This window comes from Struthio camelus, chromosome 11 (assembly GCF_040807025.1).
Source record: "Struthio camelus isolate bStrCam1 chromosome 11, bStrCam1.hap1, whole genome shotgun sequence".
NCBI classification, from domain to species: domain Eukaryota; kingdom Metazoa; phylum Chordata; class Aves; order Struthioniformes; family Struthionidae; genus Struthio; species Struthio camelus.
The window spans coordinates 16,980,974-17,005,359 of record NC_090952.1 but is presented as its reverse complement, the minus strand read 5'-3'; the positions used below and the strand labels follow the sequence as shown (position 1 = coordinate 17,005,359).

Here is a 24,386-nt window from a genome sequence, read left to right as displayed (position 1 = left end):
AGCGCTGTGCCGGCTCCGCGGCCCCCGCCAGCCCTCCAGCCCCAGGTAGGAGGCGAGGGGCGAGGGCTGAGCGCAGGCATTCCTGACACGCGGAGGCAGCACGGCTGTTGCCAAATATTTTCAAGCCTCCTCTCTGCGTCATCTGCCAAGAAGCAAAACATTTACAGTTGAAGGACTTGAGTGAACTCCAGGGCCCCCGTTCGAAGCCGTGCCTCAGCCCCTGCGGGAAGCGGCTGGCGGTGCTGTGCCTCCCCTCCCTGCGCCCGGGCTCTCGCGTTTGCCCGTGGGAGCGGTGCCCGGTAACGCCTCGGGCTTCGTCCCGGTGCCGTGGAAGGTGGGTGATCAGCCTTTGCCTCAAAAGCCTCGGTGGCCCCTGCTCAGGAGCCTCTCCGTTATCGTGGGGGTGGCTGGGGTGGCCTCTGGCTCAGCAAAGAGGGGAGAAAGCGTGACTCACGCGATTATCAGGAGCGTTAGCACAACAGGTAAACATGATTTCACTTGTGCAAGGTTAATGATGGAAACGGTGACGCCTGAGCGAGGAACCCAGTGCCCTGCTTTCCAGCACCTAATCTATATTGCTTTACGAGGGGCTGGCAGGGGAGCGGGGAGAAGAGGGGTCCTGCCCTCTGCCTGTCCGTCCGCTGCGTCCTCCCCACCTCCGCCCTCGCCCTGCGCCTGCGCTGGAGCAGCCCAGGGCTGTGATGGGGCAGGGTTTCGTTGGTCCCGTGCGCTGTTACCCCTGTGGCCAGGAGCCCTCTGCAGCCAGGACCTGCAGCTACCCCTGCTCCCCTGGTAATGGTTTTATTTCTCGTTTTATGATGTTTCCAATAAAAGCTAGTAGGGTCAGTGGGGTCCTGCCTCTCTGCCCAGCCCGCCGAGGAGGGGGCTAGGCACCAGGGACCTTGATGTGCAGCACGGAGACCTGGGGGTGGCAGGTCCACCCACCGCATGCCCCGGGCCTCGTGGCACCTGCATGTGGCCAGCGGATTTGAGCACGGGATGGGGGGAGATGATGGGTTTGGTGAAGGGGCTTCAGGGTTTTCGGAGGGAGGGCGGGTTCGGGAGCAGGATGAAGCTGAGCTCACCTGGTCCTTGCAGGTGCTTTGAGAGCGAGCGGGTGAGAAGGGGCCACCAGCACCCAGGAGAGCTGCGCTGGCGTTCGCGGCCGCGCAGCAGCCTCCCAGGGCAAGTCGGGCAGGGACTGCCCCCGGCCAGCGCGCACCCGTCCCCCTCGGGCTCCTGGGGCAAAGCTGTGCGGTGAGAGGAGGGGGACAGAGCAGAGCAAGGGGCTCCCTACGCTCCCCCCGACAGCCCTGCCTGACCCTCCCCGTGAGATCTGCTGCCGCCCCACGTCTCTCCTGGGCGAGAAGCGCTGCCTGGGGCAGGCGGCCCTGGACCACAGCCGCGGTGATAGCGGCCTCTGCACGGGCACGGACCCTGCAGGCAGGACTGCCTCGCTGGCCCCTGCTTTCCCGCCCGGCGCTTATGCAGGGCCAAAAGTGGACTGGTGCTGCTGCTCACCTCCTCGGTCTGCTCCCTTCCCTGGTCTGCTCCCTTCCCTTCTCCAGCACCCATGGTGCCGTCATGCCGCGGTGGTGCAGTGCCTGGCTGCAGTGGGATCAGCCAGTGGGTGGGCATGTGCTCACCCTGTCCCTCCGAAACATCCCCCGCCGGGCTCCCCTGCAGCGTGGGGAGGCTCCCGAGCCCTTCGGTGCTGGAGGAAAGCTTAGCCACAGCCCAGCTAGAAACACAGATTTATTGCAACACCAATTTGAAATCAGCACTCGACCCTCCAGCGGTGACTCCTGACCCGCAGCGGGCCTGCGCGGACACCCAGCTCCCCCCGCAACACCTCGGCTCGGCCCCGTGACGCAGGACATGCAGCGACCCAACGGGTTAACGCTGGAGAACACCCCACGGAGGCGGCTGGGGCTGGCACGCTTGCTGGGGCTGCTGTCGCTGCATTGCCGAGGTCTTCCTGTGGCGCGGCTGCCCGTGCCCAGGCTGAGGCACTGCTGCTTTTCCACCCGTCCAGGCTCATGAGGAGCGCTCCCTGCAAGCCGACAGTGCCGCACCGTGCTGAGCAGGTAACAGCAGCCAAATTCGGGGTCTTTCACCAACTCAGGTAATCAGCTGAGATCTCTAGAACAGTAGCAAGGCTCTCGGGGGAACAGTGGGGAGAGCAGATTGGAATCCCTGGAGCGCACGTGTGCGAGTGAGAGGGCTGAGCATGAGAGACACTGCTGTGGCCTCTCCTCTTACTGGTCTCCCTTCAGAAGTTTTCGCAGAGCCGGGAGAGGTGCCGGCCAGGTTCCCACCGTGTCGTTGAGGCAGCTGTGGGGCCCCTCTACACGTATCCTGTCAGGTTATAGGAGTTGAACTCACTCTTCGTCTTCTGCGTCTGGCTGATGGAGGGCCGGGGGCTCTTACCTGCCAGCAGCCGGGGCTGGTAGGTGCTGCGGTAGGTGTCCTGCGAGTCCCGAGGAGGGCAAGAGGCGCAGAGGATAAAGCCACCGATAAGGGAGAGCAGGGAGGAGACGATGCCCAGGTAGAGCGCCTCGCCGATCTCGTACTTGGTGCTGTCGGGAAGCAGGGGGTTGTAGAAATCCCGCAGCACCACGTGGATGTTCCAGGTCACGGGGATGAAGCAGAGCAGCCCCCCGAGCACAAAGACCACGCCACCTGTCACCGCCACTCTGTCCTTGGCCGGCGAGCCCTGCATGAAGACGGTGCACCTCATGCCCATGACAGCGAGGAGGCAGGCGAGGGAGCAGACGGCGCTGGAGCTCACCATCAGGGCCTGGGCTGCCTGGATGTCGGCGGGCAGACTGAGCAGGGAGCTGTAGATGTCGCACTGGGTGATGCCCGTGCTGTATGTGGCACACTCCATCCACAGCCCCTTGGTGAAGCCCACGGCCGTCACGATGCTGGAGCCGATGTAGGAGCTGATCTTCCAGCTGGGCAGCAGTGTGGCCGTCAGCGTGCCAATGTAGCCCAGGAAGGCCACGGCATAGCCCACCAGCTGGAGCCCCATGGAGACCATGTCGGCACACAGGTGTCACCTCCCCAAGGCTCGCTGTGCCGCCACCTCTCACCCGGCTCGCTGGTTGCTCTCCCACAAGTGCCTACCTTCCCATGGCCCGGCCAGCAGCTCCTCTCCACCCTGCTCCCGGGGGCACTGGTTTTGTGCGGGCAACGGCGTGTGGGTGGGAGCTGAGGGGAGGAGAGGTTACCTGGAGGAGTGAAAAGCAATCCCTCCCTGATTAACGATTGACCCAAGCCTCCGGAGAAATGCCAAGCGCCCTTTCACCTCTGCTATCTTCCCGGCTGAACTTCAGAGGCAGAGCGGCGCTGCCCGGGAAGGACGCCAGACCGCCAAAGCCCTCCTCTGCGCTGCGCTGCTGCCGGGCGCGGGAAGGGATTGAGCTGGCCCCGCTAGTGAAGCGCCGGCGGCCTCCGCAGTGTAGAGGGGCCCACTGCCTTCCCCCGGCAGCCGGCTGTCCTGGCACATGGGGACCCACGGCACATCACTGGCGCAGGGCTGACGGCTGGGTGTTAGCGGCACCCATGTGTTGTATCTCTGCATTTCATGGAAATACTCCTTTACTGCTATGAATTCATCAACTTGCTTTTGAGAATCCAGACAACCTTGAGCTTTCCGCTACGTCCTCTGACAAGAAAGCCAAAATTACAGCTGTGCATTGCTCATTCAGGACCTGCCGGAGGTGATTTTGGGTGGCGGCCCCGAAGCTTCCCTGGAGAGCTGGAGGAGGGGATTGCTCCCTGTCCCCTTTTCTGTGCTGGGCTCACCTAAGGCGTTTTGTTGCTGTCCAACCTCCCGCCCAAGCTGCAGGGGGATGACTGGGAGGGATGGCATGTGACAGTGACGGCTGCTTCATCGGGAGAGCCCGGAGGTCCGCGGAGGGCAGAGTTACATCAGGGCCAGGCACTCACTAGCGGCGCGTCAAGGCCAGCCCATGGGCCGCTTCCTGGGAGCGCCGGGCCGAGTGGGGTGACGCCAGGGGATGTTTACCCGCCTGTCCTGCGCGGGGTGGGCGCGCTCGGGGCACGGCTCGCGGGGGCCTGTGGTGGCCGAGTCTCTCCTTTACCGCCCGAGGGCCCTGCTGCCTCCTCGCTTCCAGCCCGCTGCCCTGGGCACGGGCGGCCGGGCTTTGGCAGACACTGCCCCGCAGGGTGGTTTGTCTTTCCCTTCACCTTATTTCAAAATTTCCTATCCTGGGGTGTCTTGCGAAACCAGGCTGTATTAACACTAACACCGCCAGGCCGTCAGCCTCGGTCCCTGGGAAAGTTCCCGGCTGAGGCTGTAACAACCTCCCCAGGTCTCTGCTCCTTTCCTTTTCCCCTTTGGCACCTCAAACGTCTGGTACCAAACTTTCCCAACTTCTCGTCTCCTCTCCCAAGCCCCAACCTGGGCCCTTCTGCCCCCTTCTTGCGGGTGTTGCTAACGGGGTGTAAGGTAGCCCGCCGCGGGGGCTCCTTGGGGTGCACTCGCGGGGAAGTGCCCGGGGCTTTGCTGTACTTACGGCGGTGGCCGGAGACGCGGAGCTGGGCCGAGGGCGGCCGAGGGGAGCTCGAGCCGCGGACACGAGCGGTCGGGGATCGGGGAAGGAGGCTCCTGGGGCAGCGCCGGCGGCAAGGGGGCCCGGCCCGCAGGGATAAAGGATTGCGAACTGCTAGCTGCAGCTTTGCAAAATCCATCCGCAAATCTTAGCCTGGCTCAGAGGCTTATCACAGAGCAGAATTAAACCCTTTCGGGGTCGGGAAGGACTGGGGAGCTGCGATGCCTTGTTTAGCTTGTTTCGTATGAATTATCAGGGTAGGTGTTTGCTCGTGCGGCTTGGGGAACAGGCTGGGGGGCTTGTGTGGCGGGGGGGAAAGATAGCCAGAAAAGACGGGGTGGAGCGAAGGGCAGTAGAGGTGAGGACGGGAACCTGCTGCGGGCTACGGAGGCGAAGCTGAATTCCTCCCTGCTGCCTCCGTCCCGGCGGCGGGCCGGTGGCGTGGGATGCCCCACGTCGGGGAGCCAGCCGCGGCGGGCAAAGCGGGGACATGGCCGCCCGCGGCGCTCGGCGCCCTTCGGACCTGGCATATCGCCTCCGCCCCGCCACAGCGCACCAGCGCCCCGAGAGATGGGCCGACCACCCCCCGTCCGGCGTGGGCGCCGGATCCTCCTTCTCCCCCACGGCGCACGCGTCTCGTGCCCCTTAGATGCCGGGGCCCAGCCGGCTCCCGAGGCCCGAGGGGAGCTGCCGCGCGGCTGCCCCCCCCGGCGGCGCAGGACGCCGCGCGGCTCCCCGGCGGCCCCGACACAGACGGGCCACCCTGGGCCCCTCTCCACGTGCCCGTGTCGGGCCTGCGTGCCCGGTGCTGGGGTCGGCGGGCCAGGAAACCCCCCCCTCCCCGGCCGCGCGGCAGGCTCAGGCTTCGGCGTGCTCCTCCCGGCCCCGCTCGTCCTCCCCGGGGTTTGTTATTGTAAAACTCCTGGCCCAAATGAGGAGCAAATGGGGACGGTAATGAGGGCTGGGCTCGCGCCGTGCCCCCTCCAGCGGTGTCGCGGTGCCGCAGATGGAGAGGGGCAGGCACCATTTGCTATTTTCTTTCCTTTTCTGCTCCAAATTGGAGCTCGCTCTCTGGGGACCGGGAGGCCGACCTGCCTGCCCGCAGCACCTCGAGCGCCAGGACCGGCTGGCGGGGCCGGGCCGGCGGCGGCCGCCTCGCCGCGTGGCAGGGAGAAGCTTTTCTCTACCTCCGGGTACCGTCCAGACTGTGAAAAGCCCGGGGGGAGCCAGGCGGGCAGGGAGCGCAGCCCCGGGGAGCAGCGCCGTGGCGGGAGGCCCCTCACGGTTCCCCCAGCTCTTGGTTTGAGGAGCTCTGTTGAGCTTGGGGGGCTCAGGTACCCCGACTCCCCTCACCTGCCTGCAGACCCCACGTGCGGCTGCCTTGTGCCGCTCTCCCGGCCGCGGCCGTTCGCTGCGGGGGCGAGAGGGAAGAGCTGCCCGCCCGGAGCTGGGGTCACGGCCCACCGTTCAGGGCCTAGCACGGACCGCGGGGGCCGAATGTCCCGTCTCTGCTGCAGTAAATATTGAACCATTTCTACACGGTTGGGAGGGTCTCGGGAGGGGCCGAAGGTCCTCGCACCCACGTCACATGCGAGCAGGGCTCACTATGCTCCTGCTCTCCTCCGCTTTGTATCCACGAGGAAACCCTCTCCTCTTGCCTGCAGTGGGAATGTTGCCTTGCAAAGTTTGGGCTGGGACATTTTCTGATGAAAAAAGCATGTAGTGGGAGAGGGCCCGTGATGGTGTCTTCTCCCGGCCGGGAGGCGCTGCCGGGAGCGCACAGCTCTGCCCTCCCAGGCGAGGGCAGGCACTCAGCGCTTCCCGAGCTCTCTCAGCCAGTAGGTGGGTGCTGAACATTTAGGGACACCCACGGTTGAGCTTTGCCGTGCTCCAAGGCAGGGACTGACTGTCCCGGTGCTCAGCACCCGGCGTGCCTGCCGTCTCCATCTCCATGCACTGGCGAGGCTGCCGGCCTGCCCAGGGGCTCGAGGCGCTCTGCGGATGCATTTAGCGTTGGTGAACCCAGCAAAGGATCAAAGAGGGAACGATACGGTGGGTTGCAGGATGGCGAGCGTGTGCCGTGCTGTGGCTCAGTGGTGCGTGGGACTGTCCAAGGCGATGCCAGTCTGGATCTAGTGCGGGAGGATGCAATGTGCCTGGGGCCTCCAGCTCCTGCCACTTCGGGCAAGGTGACACTCAGTAACGGAGAATGTCCTAACTGGTCTCTGGTCAAGCCAGCTCTGTGTGGGGTTTTTGCATTGATTCAGCAAAGAGAATCCCACTGTTCCTTTGCTCCAGCCCTAAAGTGGAACTGTTGTGCCGCAGCACTGCTGTGGGCTGTGCAGGCTGAGGCCTCTCCTGCCGGAGGGGAGAAACTGGGGAGGCAGTTGGTCCCCAGAGGCTGTTCCTGGAGCAACCTATGACACAGGTGCAAGCACCCAGAGCAGATAGCTGGAGGGGAGGCCCTGGTCCCCAGGGCTCTGCTCACTCCTCCTGTCCTGTTCTGCATCTCAAACAGCCACCCTGCACCCTCATCTGGCTCGCACTGGGGCCAGCCCTGCTCCTGGCCCTGGGGTGAGGGATCAGCCCTTGCTCTCCTGCTGCTCTGACAGTGCAGGGACAGGGCCTGGCATTCCCTTGGGTGAGCCCAACAGGGTCTGTGAACCTCTGAGCATGGCTATTGCCCTGCCTTACGGCTGAGGTGCATCTCCTGCAGGTCCATCTTCCCTCCCTGTTCTCTTCTGCGTCCCTTCAGCCACCTCCTAGTTGCTCTGTGCTTGCCACCATTGCATGCCCATCACACTGTCCCATTGCTTGCCCATCACACTGTCCCATTGCGTGCCCGTCACATTGTCCCAATGTATGCCCATCACGCTGTTCCCATTTCATACCTATCACACTGTTCCCATTTCATACCCATCACACTGTCCCCATTGCATGCCCATCGCATGCCCATCATGCTGCCCCAGCACTCCCAATCCCTCCCCAAGTCCCCCCTGCCTTATGCAAATGGCTACAAACAGCACTTAATCATCCTTGTTAATTGCCTCTGCCCTCCCTTGCCCCTTTGACCCCCCGGGGATTTTCTCACAAATGGTGTCTAACTTTTCCCTTCTGTGTTTTGCTTTTCCACCGGAGATCACAGCACCCTGCTCCCAGCCTCCCCCTGACCCTCTGTTTACACAACTGGGACAAATTTCACACCCGGGGGACCGCTGTCCCCTGCACCCCCGGCCCCTCACTCCCCTGTCCCTGCCCTGAAGAATCCGTGAGTCACCAGCCTGGGCAGGGCTATAAAGGCGTCCTCGCAGAGGGCCTGCGACCTCGGAGGGGACACCGCTGCCACCTCTACCCACCACCATGGAAGCTGCCGCCTGCCGCCTGCCTGCCGCCTGGCCCCGGCTGCCCTCGGCCGCGGCTGGCCCTGCCCAGCCGCTCGAGCGAGGGGGAAGGTACCGCGGGTGCTGCAGCTGGGGGCTGGAGGAGGGTGGGTGAGGGCAGGGGCGCGTGGGAGACCTCGCAGCGATGGGTGCGGAGGAGGCTCCAGCCAGGCTTGGGGGCGAAGGCTGTGCTGCTCCTCGCTCCGACCCCGGCGGCTGCGGGCGGGAGAGAGGGCGCAGGCCCCAGGGAGCAATGCCAGGGGGTGCCGCATCCCTGGGTGGGGAGCAGGGAGAGGAGCGCCAAGGCGCTGCTGTCGGGGTGGCATGAACGCACCCGCACACGTCTGGCGCCCCAGCCTGGGTTGAGCCTTGCGGGCGTGCAGCTGGGGTGCAGACGAGGACGGCGCGGGGGGAACGGGCCAGGGCTGCCACGACGCTGAGTCTGCTCTCCCCCTAGAGCCCTGCCTCTCTGGAGACCATGGCTGCCCCGGGATGAGGAGGCGATCGGCCAGCAGACAGATACCGTGAGTTTTATGCTCCCTGCCAGGTCCCCCTTTTCCTACCGCAGGGATCGGGGTCCCTCTCTGGGGCAGACAGAAAACCCCTCTCTTGCCCCAGACACCTTCACCCATTGCAAGGGCCCCCAGGCTCTGGAGGGTCCCTGCATCCCGACATCCCTCCGGCCCCGAGCCGAGGTCACCTTGAGCCCATCTGCCTCGTGGAGGGTGGTGGGGCCCCACAAGGAGATGCCGGAGGAGAAGGGGCCAGCGAGCAGGGGAAACCCTGGCGGAGCAGCCTGCGCACCCACGCGGCGGTGCCCCGGGGGCAGCGCCGGGCAGAGCCGGCGGGCAGCGCGGCGAGCACAGAGGGCTCTGTGGGGGCCTGAAAGGGCCGCCTGTTCCCGGGCCCGGCGGGCATTCCTCAGGGGGTTAGCAGGTGTCTGGGCAGGAGCTTTTGAGCACGGCAAGGAGATTACGCTGGCAAAAAGCCCGCTGGTGAGGTCTGGATGCCAGCTCCCTGGGGGGGTGCAGGGACCATGATGCACGCAACGCAGGCCAGGGGAGAGGCAGGTCGCAGCGGAGGCTGAGCCTCTGAGGGCATTGCACTGGGGCTGCGAGGTCTGGGGGGGTGTTAAACCATCCCGGTGGGTGAAAAACGTCCCCAACCCTGCTGCCGCCCACCCTCCTGAAACCTCCTGGCCCTGTGCTCTGGCTGGTGCCCGCGTGCGGGGCCATGAGGAGGGGGCAGCGGGACCAGGGCAGGTGCCCACTCTGGGCTGTGTCTCCCCAGGCTCGGCCCCACGAGGTGACAGGGGACAGCGGTCCCAACAACGGGATGGGGAACAAGGCGCTGGCGCTCTTCCAGCACCCGGTCAGGTAGGTCCTCTGCCACCCAGGGCCACAGCAGTGGTGGCCAGCAGAGCTCTGCACCATGCCCCGTGCCTGGGCTGGGGCTGCTCGAAAGACAGGGGTTTCTCAGGCACGTTTCTCCCCACGCAGGCTCCTCTGGCCCAAATCCAAGTCCTTCGACTATCTGTACAGCGTCGGAGAGAAGCTGCTGGAGAACTTCCCCGTGCAGGCCACCCTCAGCCTGTACGACGACTCGGACAGTGAGGACGAGGAGGAGGAGGAGGAGGAGGAGGAGGAAGAGGAGGCCGAAGAGGAGGCCGTGCCCTCCGGGGAGGCAGGCTCCCTGCGGCGCGCAGCCCCCGCAGTGTGAGGGTGCCCCGTGCGCGGGGAGCCGGGGCTGGACGCGCAGGCAGCAGGCAGGAGCCCAGCTGGCCCGGGCCGAGGGTGGCCCAGCACCCTGAGGAGGGCTGTGCTGGCCGGGCGGTGCGGCCAGGCTGCACGAGGCAGGCAGGGAGGGCTGGCAGAGGAGCCAACCGAGGCGGCCCCCGCGCAGGGCAGCGTGGCCGGGGAGCGCCACGGCAGGCCGCCGGGGGCGGGGGAAGGGACGGGCAGAGGAGCGGGAGCAGCCGGACGCCGGCGCTGCCCTCGGCCGTGCGCCGCGCGGGGCTCGGCGGGGCTGCGGCAGCCCGAGGAGCCCACCCCGGCTCGGCCGCCCCGGCAGAGGAATGCAGCGTGGGCAGTGAAACGACGCGTGGGCAGCTCTCGCAGCCTGCCCGAGGCACCTCCCGGGCCTGCCCAGCTGGGGCGCGGGAAGCCCCGGGGCACCTGCCGGCGGCCCCGGCCGCCTCTGGGCCGCCATGAGGCCTCCCCCCCGCCGCGCCCAGCCGGCCCGCCACCCGCGGCAACGGGGGGCGCTGGCGGAACTACAGCTCCCAGCACCCCCCGCGGCAACCCCCCCCCCCCGGTCCCGCCCTGGCACTCGCCCGTTGGGTACAGGCTCGCCCAATCTCTCTTGGATTGGGAGGGGGATGGCACTAGAGGTCCGCCCGCTCCCCCCTTCGCGCTCCCATTGGGCAAGCGAGATGAGGAGGCGGTGCGTGCTGGCCGCGGCCGCTTCGATTGGCCGAGAGGCGGCGCCTGGGCGAGGAGAGGCGGGAGCGCGGCCCTGCCCCGCCTCCCCCTCCCGTCGGCGGGAGGGAGCGGGAGCGGCTGCGGTTGCGGTTGCGGCGCGCGAGGCGAGGCGAGGCGAGGGGTCGGCGGGAGCCGCCATGAGGTACGGGCCGGGCTGTGGGGTGAGGGGCAGGGGCTGTGGGGTGGCAGGAGGGCTGTGGGGTGAGGGCAGGACCTGTGGGGTGGCAGGAGGGCTGCGGATTGAGGAAGCACGAGCTGTGGGGTGGCAGGGAGCTATGGGGTGGGGTGAAGAGGAGGTCTGTGGGGTGCACAGCATAGGAGCTGTATGGTGGGGTGACAAGGAGAAAGATGAGGGCAGGAGCTCGGAGGTGAGGTGATGGGCAGAGTTATGGGGTGTTGGGAGCAGGAGCTGTGGGGTGAAGGGAGGAGGGCTATATTATAGGGCTATAGGATAAGAGGGTTAGGAGTTTTGGGGTGGGATGACAGCGGTGATTATGGGGTGATGGCAGTAGGAGCTATGGAGTTGCTGGGTGGGCCATGGGGTGATGGGGCAGGACTTGTAGGGTGGAGTGATGGGGGGCTTATGGGGATGGGGCAGGAGCTGTGGGTGAGGGGAGGGTTGTGAGATGATGGAGGTTTAAGAACTGTTGGTTGGGGTGATGTGGAGGGTTATGGGGTGCTTAGGGCAAGAGTTGTAAGGTACACATATGGAAAGAGTTATGGATTGATGGGGCGATGGGGCAAAAGCTATAGGGAGGGGAGGAAAGGTGGTGCGGCTAGGGAGGGAGGAGAGTGTTGGTTTGTAGATGGGAATCGAGACTCGGAGCTGGAGAGGGAAGGTGCTGTTGGGCACTTGGAGAAAAGAAGAACCATGGATGTGGGGCAGAGGATGTGAAGATGAGGTTCATTTGGGAGTAGGAAGAACATATTAGGGACATATTTAGACTGATAAGAGGTTGCAGGGAAGTTAAGTGGGAGACCCTAACATGGGATGACACAACAAACTGGGGATGATGGAAAGGATTGGGGTTGGGCTTAGGCATTGAGGCAAAGCAGGGACAATGTTGGGGCTGTGGCAGGGAGGAGGCTGACATGGAGAGGAGCAGAGGAAGGAAGGGTGCGGGAGGGAGGGGAGGACAAGGGCTGCCTTGGGGGTCCTGTGGGTCAGGGTGGAGGCTGTTTGGGGGGCAGCATAAGAGCAGGCCACATGAGATTGGCTCTGAGGGCTGTTTTGGGAGGTTGAAGCTGCCTGGCACCTTGCATGGACCCCACAGTCTCTGGCAAGCAGAGCCAGTGCAGCCTCTTCTCCTCAGTGTGGATCTTGGCATGGGAAACCCCTAATATTGTTAGAATCTTGCTGGGCTGCTGGCAGCTGCAACCGTGCGATACCAAGAGATCCGGCAGCCTCCCTGTATGCTGTGGCACGTCATCGGTGTTTACAGAGTGCTATGGTCCGCACATCACCCCCCCAACCCGTACCAGCGCCCCCAAACCTGGCAAGGAGACGCTGCCTCCCAGTCTGCCCGCTTCTTCCCCGCATGCCTACTCAAAGTCTGCTGGGGGCAGGGGCCGCGCACGCACCATATTTTACCAGCACGATTTCCTCCTTTGGCAACAGTGACGGGAGCGGGGGCGGAGATGGGGGGAGCCCGGGGGAGACACAAATGTGTGACTGCATCATCCTCGCTTTCATCACTGTGTCCCTCGCGCCTCCTCACGGTTGCCTTAGCAACCTCCTATTGATAGGGGTATTTATAGAGGAGGCGAATGCTGCTTGCATGTTGGGAGCTGGCGGCAGGGGGGACCTGGATGGGGTGGGCGTCTGCTGAGGTCAGCCTCCTCAGCTTCAGGCTTCTTTCAGCTTGTTTGGCTGAGCGGAGAGAGAACGGATGTTACTCCTGTGTTGTCAGAGTGGGCGGTGGTCCAGCTTTCCTGCTCATCTGAGGTGCTGGAGCTGGTGGAGGTGGTTAGGAATTTGCACGTGGAAATAGAACCGAGTATCTGGGATGTCCTCCTTTTTCACACACACCCAGGTTGGCACCTGTCATGCTTCTAGGCTTGTGTAGACCAGGTTTATTGTTGCACTGGAATAAACAATCTCTGAGCTCTAATACTGGGCGCGTCAGCCCTCCTCTTTGGAAAAAAGTTAAAGAAATCTTCCCAAACTGATCATCACTGTGCTCTTATGCCTGAAATACATTGCCTGATGAACCACATGGGTTGTGGAGCCTGTGGCACTGACAAATCGGGTCTTGAATGTCCAGTGTTATTTCTGTGACTCGATACTGCTGTCTGTCAAATGGGGGGATGTGGTGCTTATTGCCTGTAATAACCTGTGGTACAAAGTTTTTGTGTTATGGAAACTATGGCAAGTTTTCCATGTGGTGTATTCTTTAATCTTGTGGGCTTGGCTTTCTTAATAAAAACTGATCACAGAAAAAGCAGGTCAGGTAATCTCTGCTTATAGATGACACAGCCTGTGTGGGGGAGTGAGTGTCAACCTGGGATGCACAGATCCTGGAGCCCTGTGAAAAGCTCCTAGGGATCCATAAAAATGACTTAGAGAAGCAAGATCAGGTATGCAATTCCTTGTCAAAAGGAAAGTAAACAGCCTTTGAGTCTGGGCTGTGAGGCGCAGTAGATGGCAGATCTGATTTATGTAATTCTGTTGTTCTGCTACTTTCCTCTGCTTCTGCTTGAATTCCAGTCTGAGTTTTGCAATCTGAGTTTCACAAACTGTTTTAAAGGGGTTGCTTTCTGGCTCTGGACGCTGCCTGCCACACAGCTCCAGGCTTGCCTGGCCTCTTGCCAGGATTCTTGGTGCAGGAATCTCAGAAGCCATATGAAGCCTTGTTTTGGCAGGGAGAAGTTCTAGTTTTACTCAGAAGTGGGCTGTTGGTGAGGATGAATACTGCCTGTGTTGGTGGTGATGCTTCAGCACCTCTGTGTGTCTGGATTCTTGCCTTTTAAGAAATTTGTTTCTAGCACTGCTGACCCATTGAATGGCTGTCACTGATCTCACTTCAGGTGAGCTAATTAAAGTGCTTTTGGGTTAAGACTGGATATCTGACCTCCTGGATGTTTTAGTTCCTGCTATTACTAACTGCCTTTGCTCCTTCATCCAGAATAAATCCTTGTAGGAGTTTGGCTGGTCCTGTCACCTGTGTCTTTTGACTGAGTTGTGTTTTTTGTCACAGATGCCCTGCTGAAGGTGAGGAGAGCTGAGTTTGGCCAGGGTCTGATCTGCAGGTGGTGTGTGGGAGTGGAGGAGAAGGGGGCTCGCTGCTCATGTGTTTAGCTCAGCGTTAGAGCACAGTGAAAAGACAAAGTGCAAAAAATGGGTAAGAAATTCCTCCTATGAGCAGAGAAGGATATACTCTGCTTCTGCAGAAATACATTTTCACTCTTACAGGTCTTAGTTTAGTTTAGTTTTTGAAGTGCAAAAGGTGATGTTCCAGCAGAAAAGCTGCCTTCCGGGGTGTGCTGCCTTCCTGGGTGTGCAGGTGTGCAGCTCTTGCATTGTTGCTGCTGCTCTGAACTTGGCCAAATGTATTTTAGAAGAGGTATATATCCTTTTCTCTCCTGCTATGTAGTATGCTGTATGCTTTATGGCAGTGGAGGAAACAGTACAGCCATGTTTTATTGCAGCTTGTGGGTAGGAGTTGCAGAAGTGAGAACTGGTATGACTGTGAGGTTGATCTAAAACAAGATGACTGCCTTACCTGTATCCATCAATCTCTTTTGGGAGGGAAGAGTAGCAGACTGTTCCCAGCAGCTTCTGATACACAGGCTGGATCTCCTGATGAGATATTGGGCTTCTCCTGATCTCAGTTCTTCTTCCCTTTCTAGTTAGGATGTCTGTCAGCAATCTGGGCTTCTTGGGCAGGGACCTGGCCCTTGATGGCCTAGCTGCTGTACAAGTACAGCAGAGATGTGCCCAAAGCAGCTGATGACAGCTGACAGGCCAGGCAAAGGAAGAATGTGGTGCCAGACACTTTCTGCACTCAGCAGAGCATCCCTGATTGCTCTTCATGTACATCTCTCTGTTGGGTGGAGATGTTTCACTGACTGTCTTAGGGATGTCTTAACCAAGTGAAGGGAAGCCTCTTCCTTTTTGCCCTTTGTCCCATGCTGGGTGTGTTGAAGTCTGTCTTTTGGGGAAGCTGACCCTGTCTGAGCATCCTTGATTTTTGTGGACTCAAAGTAAGCAAAGTGCCTGACAGGTTGCAAGGTTGGGCCTGATTTTTCTTTCTGCCTTCCCTTCCTAGGAGGGCTGCAAATAGGGAGTGAGGAGCAGATATCTTCTGGCTAGGCAAGTTGTTAATCTGAGGACGCTGGATTTTTGGAAGCATTTTGGAAACATGAACCACAAAATCCAGTAACGGTGAAACAAATTGTTGAATGTCTCTCCTCCAGACCTCTCTCCTGTGTGTCATGTGGGTACTCCTGTTACAGACCTGTCTCCTATTGAGGGGGCTCTCAAGGTAGTTCTGGCCGTGTGCCCTGGAGATGCAGCATAGATGGGCCATGTCCAAACAGCTTCCTAGTGGGTGGTGGAAGGTTGCTGTCTCTTTCAGAGTGTGCTGATGTGGGCTGTTCCCTGAGAGCTGAGGGTGCCCTGGGCAGCTTCGGGCTGTCCAGCCATATGTTGGGTGGGGAGGCTGATTGAGCCCTTCGCTGTATGAAGAGGTAGTGCTTGACTGAGAACAGTTCCAGTCCACCAGATAGCACCCTGCTTTCTCCATGGATCTGACCCTGGGTGTTGGAGGGCTTGGGCTTCAGGGGCTGCTGGGCTGAAGTCTGAGCTGTCAGTGACTCTCCTGTTTTCTTCCCTGCAGGTAGGTGGGAGCCCCCAGTAGCCGAGTGAGGCAGCATGGCAAGTAAGTGTTCCCCACTCAAGGCAGAGAGGTGGCAGTGGCGCTGCAGGGGAGAAGGGGAGTGTTTTGCAGCCACCTCTCAAGGAAAGGGTGCCTGTGACTGTGCTTTTTGAGGGGAGAGGGGCTATTATTCTCTGTGGGGAGCAGATTCCACTGGCTGTTATCTTTGGACAAGGTCTGAGGTCCAGTCTGTCTTGTGCTTCTCTCTTCCCTGTGCAAGGTGGAAGCTGATAGGTGGTGCTGAAGCACTGACCTCTCCAGGGCTCCCTGTATGCTGCAGTGTTCCTTTATTTGTATTGGGTTCATTTGTGCAAGACATGCCTCCTTAAGGCTCTTTGGACTGACTGGCCCCTCTGCAGGGGTCGCTGGTCTGCACAGGGATCTCCTAACAATGATGTTCCTCATGGAGGTGGCCCATGAGTTGCATCCCACAAATTTCGCAGCCTGAGGGCCCTGCTGCCCCGTAGTGTGTGCGGCCGATGACGCTCACTCGGCCTCTGTTTCCAGTGGAGACTCGGCAGCTGTGTAACAGCTCTGTAAGCTCCGCTGGGAGCGTGCTGGGTCTTGGCGTCTGAATGAGTGCCCAGCAGACGTGGCTGCTCGGGACCAGCAGGCCTTGGGGCTGGCCTGGTTAAAGCTGGGCTGAGGCTAGCCCAGCTAGGGTGCAGGGTGGAAAAAGGTATGTGGTCTGTCAAGAGCTGGACTGAACCCTCCCCCCTCGCTCTTCTGGGCAGCCTGCATGGAGGCTGCACGCAGCTATGTGATGGGAACACAAGGAAGACGGTGGTTCTCAACTGCCTGGACGATGATGGACAGGACAGGGAGGTACTAGAAATCTGTGATCTCGGGATCTGTTCGGGGTGTCACCGGAGCCAGCTATGAAGGTGGAGGCAGTAGTCCAGCTGGGCAGGAGGAGGACTCCAGGGATGACAGGTATGCATTCTTTTATCATCTGTGCTGTGCTATGTTGGGGAGGGAGCAGAGATCTTCAGGCTGTTTCAAACTCTGTCACAAATAATGTTTTTAAAATACAGTTTTAATCCACTGTTAATGAGGAGCGTACCCAGCCAGGTCCCTGCCCTCCTCCAGCTGCTGCCTTTTCTCCCTCCTGGAGCTTCACCCTCTGGGTTCCTGCTCAGCAGCCCGTGCTAGTTGTGGGAGTTACCCCTCGTGGTGGCAGTGACCCTGGCTGCTGAGCAGTCCCCTTGGCCAGCATGGTCACCTGCTTGCACTCTCCCATAGTGCCTGGCTTGGAGCCCTGGCTGCTTCCTTCCAGACACAGTTGCATGTCACTCTGCAGAGGAGCAGCCCTTAGGGTGTTTCTGCATGCCAGGGAGGAGAGCTGTAGGGTAGTGGTATGGCCTAGCCAGTCTGCCTGCCGCAAGGAGCCAGCAGCACCTTAGGAAACATAGGAAGGATGGTAGTGAACCCAATCCTTGGCTCCTGTTCCCCCTGCCTAAAGCTCTGACCTTTCCTGAACACCAGTGCTCTAGCTGGTGCAGGAAGACTTGGGGAAGCACAAAGGGTCAGTACTGACACTGCTGGGCTGTGGGAAGTCCTTCCTCTGCCCTGTAGTTTGGGGGACAGTACTTGCTCCTGCTCAGCTGTCTGCCTCTCACGAGCGTTGAGGGTCCCAGGCAGGAGACAAGAGAAGAGTTTTCAAGGCTCTTGTTTACTAAGGCTGTTGGTGTTCCTGCTCTTGTCCCCAGGCATATGAGAACTCTTTGCACTTTCTTTCCATGTAGAAGAGGGGAGGGAGCAATAACTTATGTTTCTACTGTCCTGCCATTTCTAGAACCCTCCAGGGAGACTGGGTGGGGGGAGAGGCACAAGCCTCTATCCCAGGGTGCTTTCAGTTGAGACATCGCTCTTGATAGCTGCCTGCCTGTTTGTTGTTATTTCTCATCCTAGTGGCCACTTCAGAAAAGCAGGGAATGGGGCAAGTGACTGGTATCTGCAGGGATGGAAAACCGTGACAGCCTGAGATGTGCAGCCAAGCCTCTTGTTCCAAGATGTGCCAAGGAAGTTGGAAAGAGGCTCAGACTGAAGCGCTGAGGAGGGGAAAGTTGGTACTGCAGCCTGATCGAGGCAAAGGAGTTGAGGCCAGACTTCTCCAGTGAAGGATGGGATGTTTGCGGAATAGATGGTGTCTTTGTGAAATCTCTTGTTCTGGAAAGGCTCAAGAGAAGGCCTGAAAATCTGCTCCCTGTCCCGCTGGCATAGTCCTCCTCAACTGGGAAAGCCAAGGCAAGCTGACCCCTGCCTTCCTGTGAGATATCTTCTGTGTCTCTTAACGCTTTTTTTGGTTGCCCTTGTTTTTAAAAAAAAAAAAAAGGAAAAAAAGGTTTGCATAATAAAATTGGTTCTAACGGAAAGTCTCTGACTCACATCATTCATGCTGTTCTTCATTCACACCTCAGTGGTTCAACCCTCTGCAAACTCTCTCACTGAAGCAAGCCATTAATAAATCTCAGAGGGGAAAAATGTACCCACACAGCACAAAAAAAAGCCCTCTGAGCATGGGTTGGCGTAGTTTGCAGTAACTGCTTATGACGACGGCCCTATCCCTGTCTTTGCGTTTGCAAATACTCTCACAAATATCTTGCTGTATTGTTTTAGGAGCTGGATAAATTGAAAGTTAAGCAGAAAGAAACCTGTCACTCTCTCTGGTAAAAGGCTCCTAATGACAGCAGTGGGTAACCTTTTACTGTTACATTTGATCCTTTACCAAGCTCCTTATTGAAGGAGTGTTTTTGCATTACAGCTAAGCTGGTCTAATGGGAGAATCCAGTTGTTCCCTTGCTGCCTCGTCCTGTATCTGTTGATGTTGCTACAGCATGAGTTGGTTCATCTGGTTGATCCAGTGGAAGACTAAGCCTGAGGGTGAAGCCTGAGGTGAATAGGTTTCTGTGGATCAGCCAGCTGAACTGATTCATCTTGCTCAAGGGAAGTGGCAGGATTATGTGGCTGGGTGGGAAGAGTTGATGCCATCCCACCATTTTGGTGGCTGCCTGCAGTTGGGTGTGCTGAGCTGCATTATGGAAATGCTCTCTTATGAAATACGTGCACAGGCTGTTTGGATGCTGGGAGGGTCACGATCTGTAATGGAAAGTTGCTTTCTCCTCTTTGCCTCTTTCTGGGCTGCTGCTTGTCCTGTTAGGTGCTTGTTCCCTGCAGCCCACGGAGGTCTCCCTACTGCGGAATATGGCAGGAGAGGCTAAGAAAGGGTTGAATCTTGCAGGCAAATAAATGCCGGCGCTGGCTTCCTGACTGCATGCTCCTTGGTGAGATCTCGGTGGCTGATGTGGGCAAGGTAGAGCCTCCTGGCTTTGGGAGCAGAGGAAGATCTGCAAGGCCTCTGCACCAAAACTCAATAGGAATGGGGATGTGAGGCTATTTGATGAGAAGTTTCTCAGGTCTGTTTCAACATTTGACTCTCCCCTGTGTGGTCCCCATGTTTGCCCTTGTTGGGCCTGGTCCAGGGCAAAGGTGCACCTGTTCCTCTGGGCTCTCTACAGAGTTCCTGAAGCCTCCTGAGACTGTATGACCCTGCAGCAGCTGCCAGCCTGGATGCCAGCTTCCAGTGCACAGTCTGTCTTGCTCGCAGGGGCCTGGTCTTGCACCGCCAGAGCCCTCCTGGAAACTCAGGAGAACCTACTTGTCCTGAAAAAATTATTTGGTGGGCAGGCAATGTCCTCAAGTTATTGGTGGTACTGCTTGGTCCTGGCTATGGTGGCTGGTTGCTGGGCCTGGGGCAGCTGTCTCGTGCCCTCCTGACTGCTTTGCTGAAGATCTGCTTGGCCTCTGGCCCACCTTCCTTTGAAGGTGATGCTAAGCACTTGAGGATTTGAGGAGGTTGGCCTCTTCTCCCATCGTCCTTGGGGAATGCTGAAAGACTTCCTCAAATCTGTTCAAGCAGCTTGACTGCCAGGTGTGCTCTAGCCTGTTGAGTTGGGGGCCCAGTGTCCCCTTGTTGGGAGTTCCCCTATCCCCAGCCTGGCTCCTCCTCAGTGCTGGATCTGCTCGCATGTATAGCTGCGCTCCAGTGAGGTGCTCGCTGGAGGAACGCTGGGTGGCTCTTCTGCTTTGAGGTGCCTGTGTTCATCCCCAGTTCTGAAGGGACTGAACGAGCCTGAAGGGGGACTGTGGATGTATGAAGCAAGAGGGGAGGCTCTGGGGTGATGGGAAGGGGGACTGTGAAATGCTGTGCAATGAACTGTGTGTTGGTGACTGAGGTGACAAACTGTGCTGGGCTTGGTGCTGGCCCTCTGTTACGCCACATAGGCTTGGCTCCACTCCGCAGCTCTGGGATCTTGCTTGCCCTCCAGCAAGTGGGATGAAATCTTGTCAAGGGCAGGAAGTTGAAAGCGAGTCTTCTTAGAGCCTTCTCTCTCTTCTTAAGCTGTTCTGTGTGCTCTGAACCTGTCACTTCCTATGTCTCTAGCATCTCAGCCCAGGTGGAAGGATATTACTGGTGCTTGGAGTCTCCAGGCAGACCCCAAGAGCCCTGCTCACCTCTGGGTCTGCTCTCCCTCAACGGGCACTCTGCTGTACTAGGAGCTTGGGTGAATTGCAGCCCTGGTTTACTTGTTGTCTCAGATGCCTCTTCGCGGTCTGCGTTACCAAAATCCTGTGCTGCAGCCCAGCAGATGGGGAAAGCCTGACTGGGCAGAGGTGAGCACAGAGTTGTCTCTGTTCATCATCTCTCTGCCTTGTGTGTTGCAGTGTTCCTGGGGGCGAGGAATGCCCACTCGCTCCTGAAGCGCTTTCCCCGAGCCAATGGCTTCCTGGAGGAGATACGACAGGGCACCATTGAGCGGGAGTGCATTGAGGAGGTCTGCAGTTATGAGGAGGTCAAGGAAGTGTTCGAGAACAAAGAGAAGACGGTATGTGTGTCCCACCCTACTCCCCCGTGGATGTGTGAGGTGCTTACACCTCAGTGAGCTGGGGGTACAGAAGAAAAACACAGGAAGGAATGGTCTGTGCTGTCCTCTTTTGTCTTCTGTCTGTGGACAGCATGCTTCAGTACCCCTTTCCCTTTCCAGGCAATGCTGTCAGCTTTGCCAGCATCAGGCCACCCTGACCACAGCTCCAGGTCAAGTTGGCACTCACACAGCACGTATAAGAAATTCCTGTTGTCTGCAGTTCTCCAGGCTGGGGCTGGTATTAGCCAAATTGTTATCTGCTTTGCATGAGGGCTGTTGGCCACTGTGGAGGTGTGTTTATAAATATAGTTTTTTGCTCTCGTTGCCACAGTGCCTCAGATGTTGGCAGAATGGGCCAGAGCCCTGGTGAGGGTGGTGGGGGACAGTCAAACGGCTCTGCCTCCTCTGTGGGCTCAGGGATGGCAGTGTTTGTCACCGGGGCTGGTGGTGGTCAGTGCTTGTCCCACGTGCAAGCACATGATGATTGCTTCTCTGTTCCTCCTGCAGATGGAGTTCTGGAAAGGCTACACCAACTCCGTCTACTCTGTCAAGGACCCCGGACACAGCACAGAGCGCTCAGACGCTATGTATGTGGTGGTCCCCCTCTTAGGAGTGGCTCTTCTGATAGTCATTGCCCTCTTCATCATCTGGAGGTGCCAGCTTCAAAAGGCCACCCGCCACCGCCCTTCCTATGCCCAGAACCGCTACTTGGCCAGCCGAACAGGGCGCAGCCTCCCCAGAGTCATGGTGTACCGGGAACGGTCGCAAAGCCAAGGGGAAACCCAGTATCAGCGAGAAGCGAGCAACCGGGTGGTTGGAGACGGCAGAGCAGTGGGCACTCCCCAGCAAGATGGCACCCTCTACCCACCAGAGCATTCGGTCTCTGTCCTCTCCAGACTGTCCAGTGCCACCCCTCCACCTTCCTATGAGGAGGTGACAGGGCACCCAGAGAGCAGCAGTGGTGAAGAGACCAGCATCTCCTACAATGACCCACCACCCAAGTATGAAGAGATCGTGGCCGCTGCCCCTGCTGCAGGCAAATAGTGGGTCTGATGCCTCTGTCCTGCCACTTCACACACTCTCACACTCACACCCACCCCTCGCCGTGCCTGGGACCCGCTTCCTGTGCCAATCGATACCCCATCCCACTTGTACAAGCTGGTGCCATCACAGAATAGCCTTACCCTCCTTACCAAAAACAGCTGTCCCAAAGTGGGGTTGGGGAGGGAATGGGGATGGCTCTGGAGTCCAGCCGGACATCTCCTTCCACCCGCTCCCCACTCACATAAGTGCTGTAGCAGCCAGAGCAGAGTGGCAGCTTGTTACTGGCTCAATGTGGGGGTCTCCCCATGGTGCATTTGATTTCCTCACCTCCCCTTCAAACAGACATAACATTTCCCATGATTAAAACAGCCTTGCTGCCTCCCTGGGGCTCTGCAGACCCCTACCATATGGGCACACTGGCTCACAAGCCTGAAGGCACCCATGGGTGTTGGGACAGAGGGGGTCTTTGGGATTGTTCCTTTCCATGCCCAAGTTGGCTGGGGCTGATTCATGATGCGCTGAGACCTTAGTCTTCACCAGACCCTGTTTCACTGCTTGGGGCTCTGATTAGGAGTTGGGGATGCAGGAGGGATACTCCAAATTCCTCTCTGTTCTCACAGTCAGTGTCCACACTTTGTGTTCAGAAGCGAAAGTTCCCTCCATGTGTGGGTTACCTACCAGGTGACGGTGGGTAGCTCCGTCTATCCTGTGATGCCTGTGGAGATAATGTTTGTTTGGAGAACAGGGAGGAGCAGCTTGGGAAGTGTTTTGTGATCTAGAACCCTTTTGAAAGGAGGGAAGGCCTGTGGTGATCTCGTCCGTGAGGTAAGTCATTCTGGAATAGTGTCCCAGCAGTTCCTTCCCTGATGGCCTCTGCTTTCCTGCTGCAGGGTGCCAAGTGGAGAGCGGGTGCAGAGCCCTCCAGGGTATGACGGGAGCAGGGGGTCTGGCTGTGGTGGAACTGGCTTGTGAGATCTTTTGACCTTGAGCCAAAGGTGATCCTTTGGCTTTGAACAGAGGTGGGATGTCTCCCACAGAGGTGTGATGCAGTTACAGAGTGCCTGCCTGGCCTGGTCCCATGCAGGCCTACGTCTCAGTTGTTCTCCCAGCATTCAGCTGTGAACCACTGTCTCCTTCAGGCAGGAGAATGTCGATGGACCCTCTCTACCGGGAGCAGATAAAACTGCCTCCTTCCCTACCCCAAACATCTCTGTCCTGCCTGGCCCTCTCTTCAATGCTTTTCATCACACAGAGCAGGCAAGTTGTGGGACTTGCTGTGCTCCAAGACCCTCGGGTGCGCAGAAAGCTTGGTGGCCATGGCCATGGAGGGCCAGCTGCTGCTCCATCTCATGGCTGGTTGCATAGCTGGGGGCACTAGAAGGAGTAGTGAGGGCAATGAGGATTGCAGTGGGACCCTGCTGTGTAGCTGAGCCCAGGCAGCCCCAACCTAGACTTGCAGCACAGGGATTGTTCGTCAGACAGGTCGGGTAGTGCCTTTAGCTGCCAACCCAGCTGCTGTATTGCAGCCTGGAAGGTGGGACAGGGTCTGTCCCCTTGGAGTCGGTGCTCTCTTGCTCCGACGCTGCCTCTAATTTCCTCATCTGTAAGAACAGACCCTGCTTGGGCCCTTGATTTCATCTTATTGGAGGGGAGGGCAAAAACATCTCGCATAGGGAAATATTAGGGTGTGGAGAAGTTTTCTAGATCTTAGAGGTCTGAGAGATCCCTCTGTTGTCTGGGAACACATGGGGAGATCTCATGCTGGTGCCCCTGGGAGAGCTGAAAATGCAGTGCTCCCTCCTGGGCTGGTCCCTTGGGAGCAGGGGACAGGGCCTAGTAGGTTGTGCTGGGTTTCAGGACCACAGGCTAACGGGGTAAAACAAGGGCAGGTGTGCACGAACAGGGGACCCATTAACCACATGGTCTGCAACCTCCCTGCCCTGTCCTGCCTGGCCTGAGCCCAGGGCACCTCGACCCATGGCTTTCACCTCCCCGGGGCATCGCAAGGAGGTGAAGGGCTTACAGGAACTGATGCTCTGGGCTGGCTTTTTGCCCTTCCTCTCCTTTCAATCCCGTTCCCTGCAGGCATGAGCCCCTGACTGGGGCATGAGCCCTTGGCTTAGGGGGCAGACCCCATGCGACTGCTGAGGGCCTAAGTGGAGCATTTGGCCCCCCCACCCCACCCTTCTCATCTCCTTTTGGCCACCCTGGGGCTTTTCCCTTGCTTTCCCAGTCTTCAGTGGAGAAAGGAATGAGTCAGAGAGAAACAAAGAGACCTCACAACCCCGGAAAGCAGCAAAACCAGGAAGAGAAATGACACAAAATCAGAGCTGCCTCGAGAAACAGCTGCACAGGTGAGAACTGACCGATCACGGCACGTCCTGGGCACCGGCAGCTGGGGACCCCCGTGGGATGGGAGCAGGGTCAAGCCCTGGCACCTCTGATTGGGTGGTTGCGGTGGCAAGGCAGGGCTCAGCCAGGCACTTTGCTATGGGACAAGCGTGTCCCATTTCCTGGAGCTGTGCCAAGAGGGCAGCCACTTGCAGAGTCCAAGCCATGGGCCTGCCTTTCCCAGGTACAATGCGTTAAAAAAGAGGTCCTGCTCACCACCCCCGGCCCAGGCTAGCCCAGAAACACTCAGCACTGCCACCCCTTGGGGGTTTACCCCAGCACCAATCTCTCCACCAGCACCGAAAGGCCATTGTATGCCTGTGGCCTTGCACCCCACCGTCCCCCTTGGTCCCAGCAATGCTCTTGCAGCAGGTCCGCTCAGCTCAGAGCCAAGGTTTACCCAGCGTGGCCATTGCTGGGGCAGGACACAAGCTCTGTGGGGGTTGCAGCTGCCGGCACCTTGTCTGTCTCCTCCCAGGCCTTTACTTTGCCTCTCGGCCTTAGCAAACTAGGGTTATGTGAAGACCTGACAATGAGCGTCAGGGTCAGAGCCTGGAAAAGACCAGAGGGAGACAGAAGGGCGCTCTTCGATCCTCTGTCTTTGATGCTTGGTCGTTGTCCCTGCAGTTTGTATTCTGTAAAACTTGGTATATTTCTGTGCAAAAAGTTATTTATTAAAAAACCCTCACTGTCTGAGTGGTGCAGGGTT

The 24,386-nt window shown here is 59.0% G+C and overlaps 3 protein-coding genes across 4 annotated transcripts; 2 read left to right on the top strand and 1 right to left on the bottom strand.

Annotated features, from left to right (window-relative positions):
• Positions 1 to 1,737: 1,737 nt before the first annotated feature.
• CLDN2 (claudin 2) lies at positions 1,738 to 4,806 on the bottom strand. The gene is made up of 2 exons (XM_068957724.1): positions 4,545 to 4,806; positions 1,738 to 3,213 (listed from the first exon to the last, which is right to left on the bottom strand). Exon 2 carries the CDS (start codon positions 3,041 to 3,043, stop codon positions 2,348 to 2,350), a length of 696 nt encoding a protein of 231 aa, XP_068813825.1. The 5' UTR covers positions 3,044 to 3,213; positions 4,545 to 4,806; the 3' UTR covers positions 1,738 to 2,347.
• A 3,134-nt stretch (positions 4,807 to 7,940) lies between these two features.
• RIPPLY1 (ripply transcriptional repressor 1) lies at positions 7,941 to 15,299 on the top strand. The gene is made up of 7 exons (XM_068957545.1): positions 7,941 to 8,032; positions 8,418 to 8,484; positions 9,251 to 9,336; positions 9,460 to 9,675; positions 13,638 to 13,651; positions 14,290 to 14,360; positions 15,279 to 15,299. The coding sequence occupies exons 1-7, from the start codon at positions 7,941 to 7,943 to the stop codon at positions 15,297 to 15,299; spliced, it is 567 nt and encodes a 188-aa protein (XP_068813646.1).
• PRRG3 (proline rich and Gla domain 3) lies at positions 10,280 to 24,370 on the top strand. 2 transcript variants are annotated; one of them, XM_068957722.1, is made up of 4 exons: positions 10,280 to 10,582; positions 15,279 to 15,320; positions 20,043 to 20,203; positions 20,750 to 24,370. In XM_068957722.1, exons 2-4 carry the CDS (start codon positions 15,314 to 15,316, stop codon positions 21,284 to 21,286), a joined length of 705 nt encoding a protein of 234 aa, XP_068813823.1. In that variant the 5' UTR covers positions 10,280 to 10,582; positions 15,279 to 15,313; the 3' UTR covers positions 21,287 to 24,370. The 2 variants fall into 2 exon arrangements, with proteins under 2 accessions (XP_068813823.1, XP_009668238.1); XM_009669943.2 differs by lacking the exon at positions 10,280 to 10,582 and adding an exon at positions 14,764 to 14,876.
• The last annotated feature ends 16 nt before the right edge of the window (positions 24,371 to 24,386 follow it).

What these genes read in the sequence shown, in the direction of transcription:
- RIPPLY1 (XM_068957545.1), top strand. Translation starts at nt 7,941, where the DNA reads ATGGAAGCTGCCGCCTGCCGCCTGCCTGCCGCCTGGCCCCGGCTGCCC. An exon ending in CCGCTCGAGCGAGGGGGAAG is followed by an intron (nt 8,033 to 8,417) that starts GTACCGCGGGTG and finishes CTCTCCCCCTAG; the next exon opens with AGCCCTGCCTCTCTGGAGAC. An exon ending in ATGGCCTAGCTGCTGTACAA is followed by an intron (nt 14,361 to 15,278) that starts GTACAGCAGAGA and finishes TCTTCCCTGCAG; the next exon opens with GTAGGTGGGAGCCCCCAGTA.
- CLDN2 (XM_068957724.1), bottom strand. Translation starts at nt 3,043, where the DNA reads ATGGTCTCCATGGGGCTCCAGCTGGTGGGCTATGCCGTGGCCTTCCTG.
- PRRG3 (XM_068957722.1), top strand. An exon ending in TCGAGAACAAAGAGAAGACG is followed by an intron (nt 20,204 to 20,749) that starts GTATGTGTGTCC and finishes TTCCTCCTGCAG; the next exon opens with ATGGAGTTCTGGAAAGGCTA.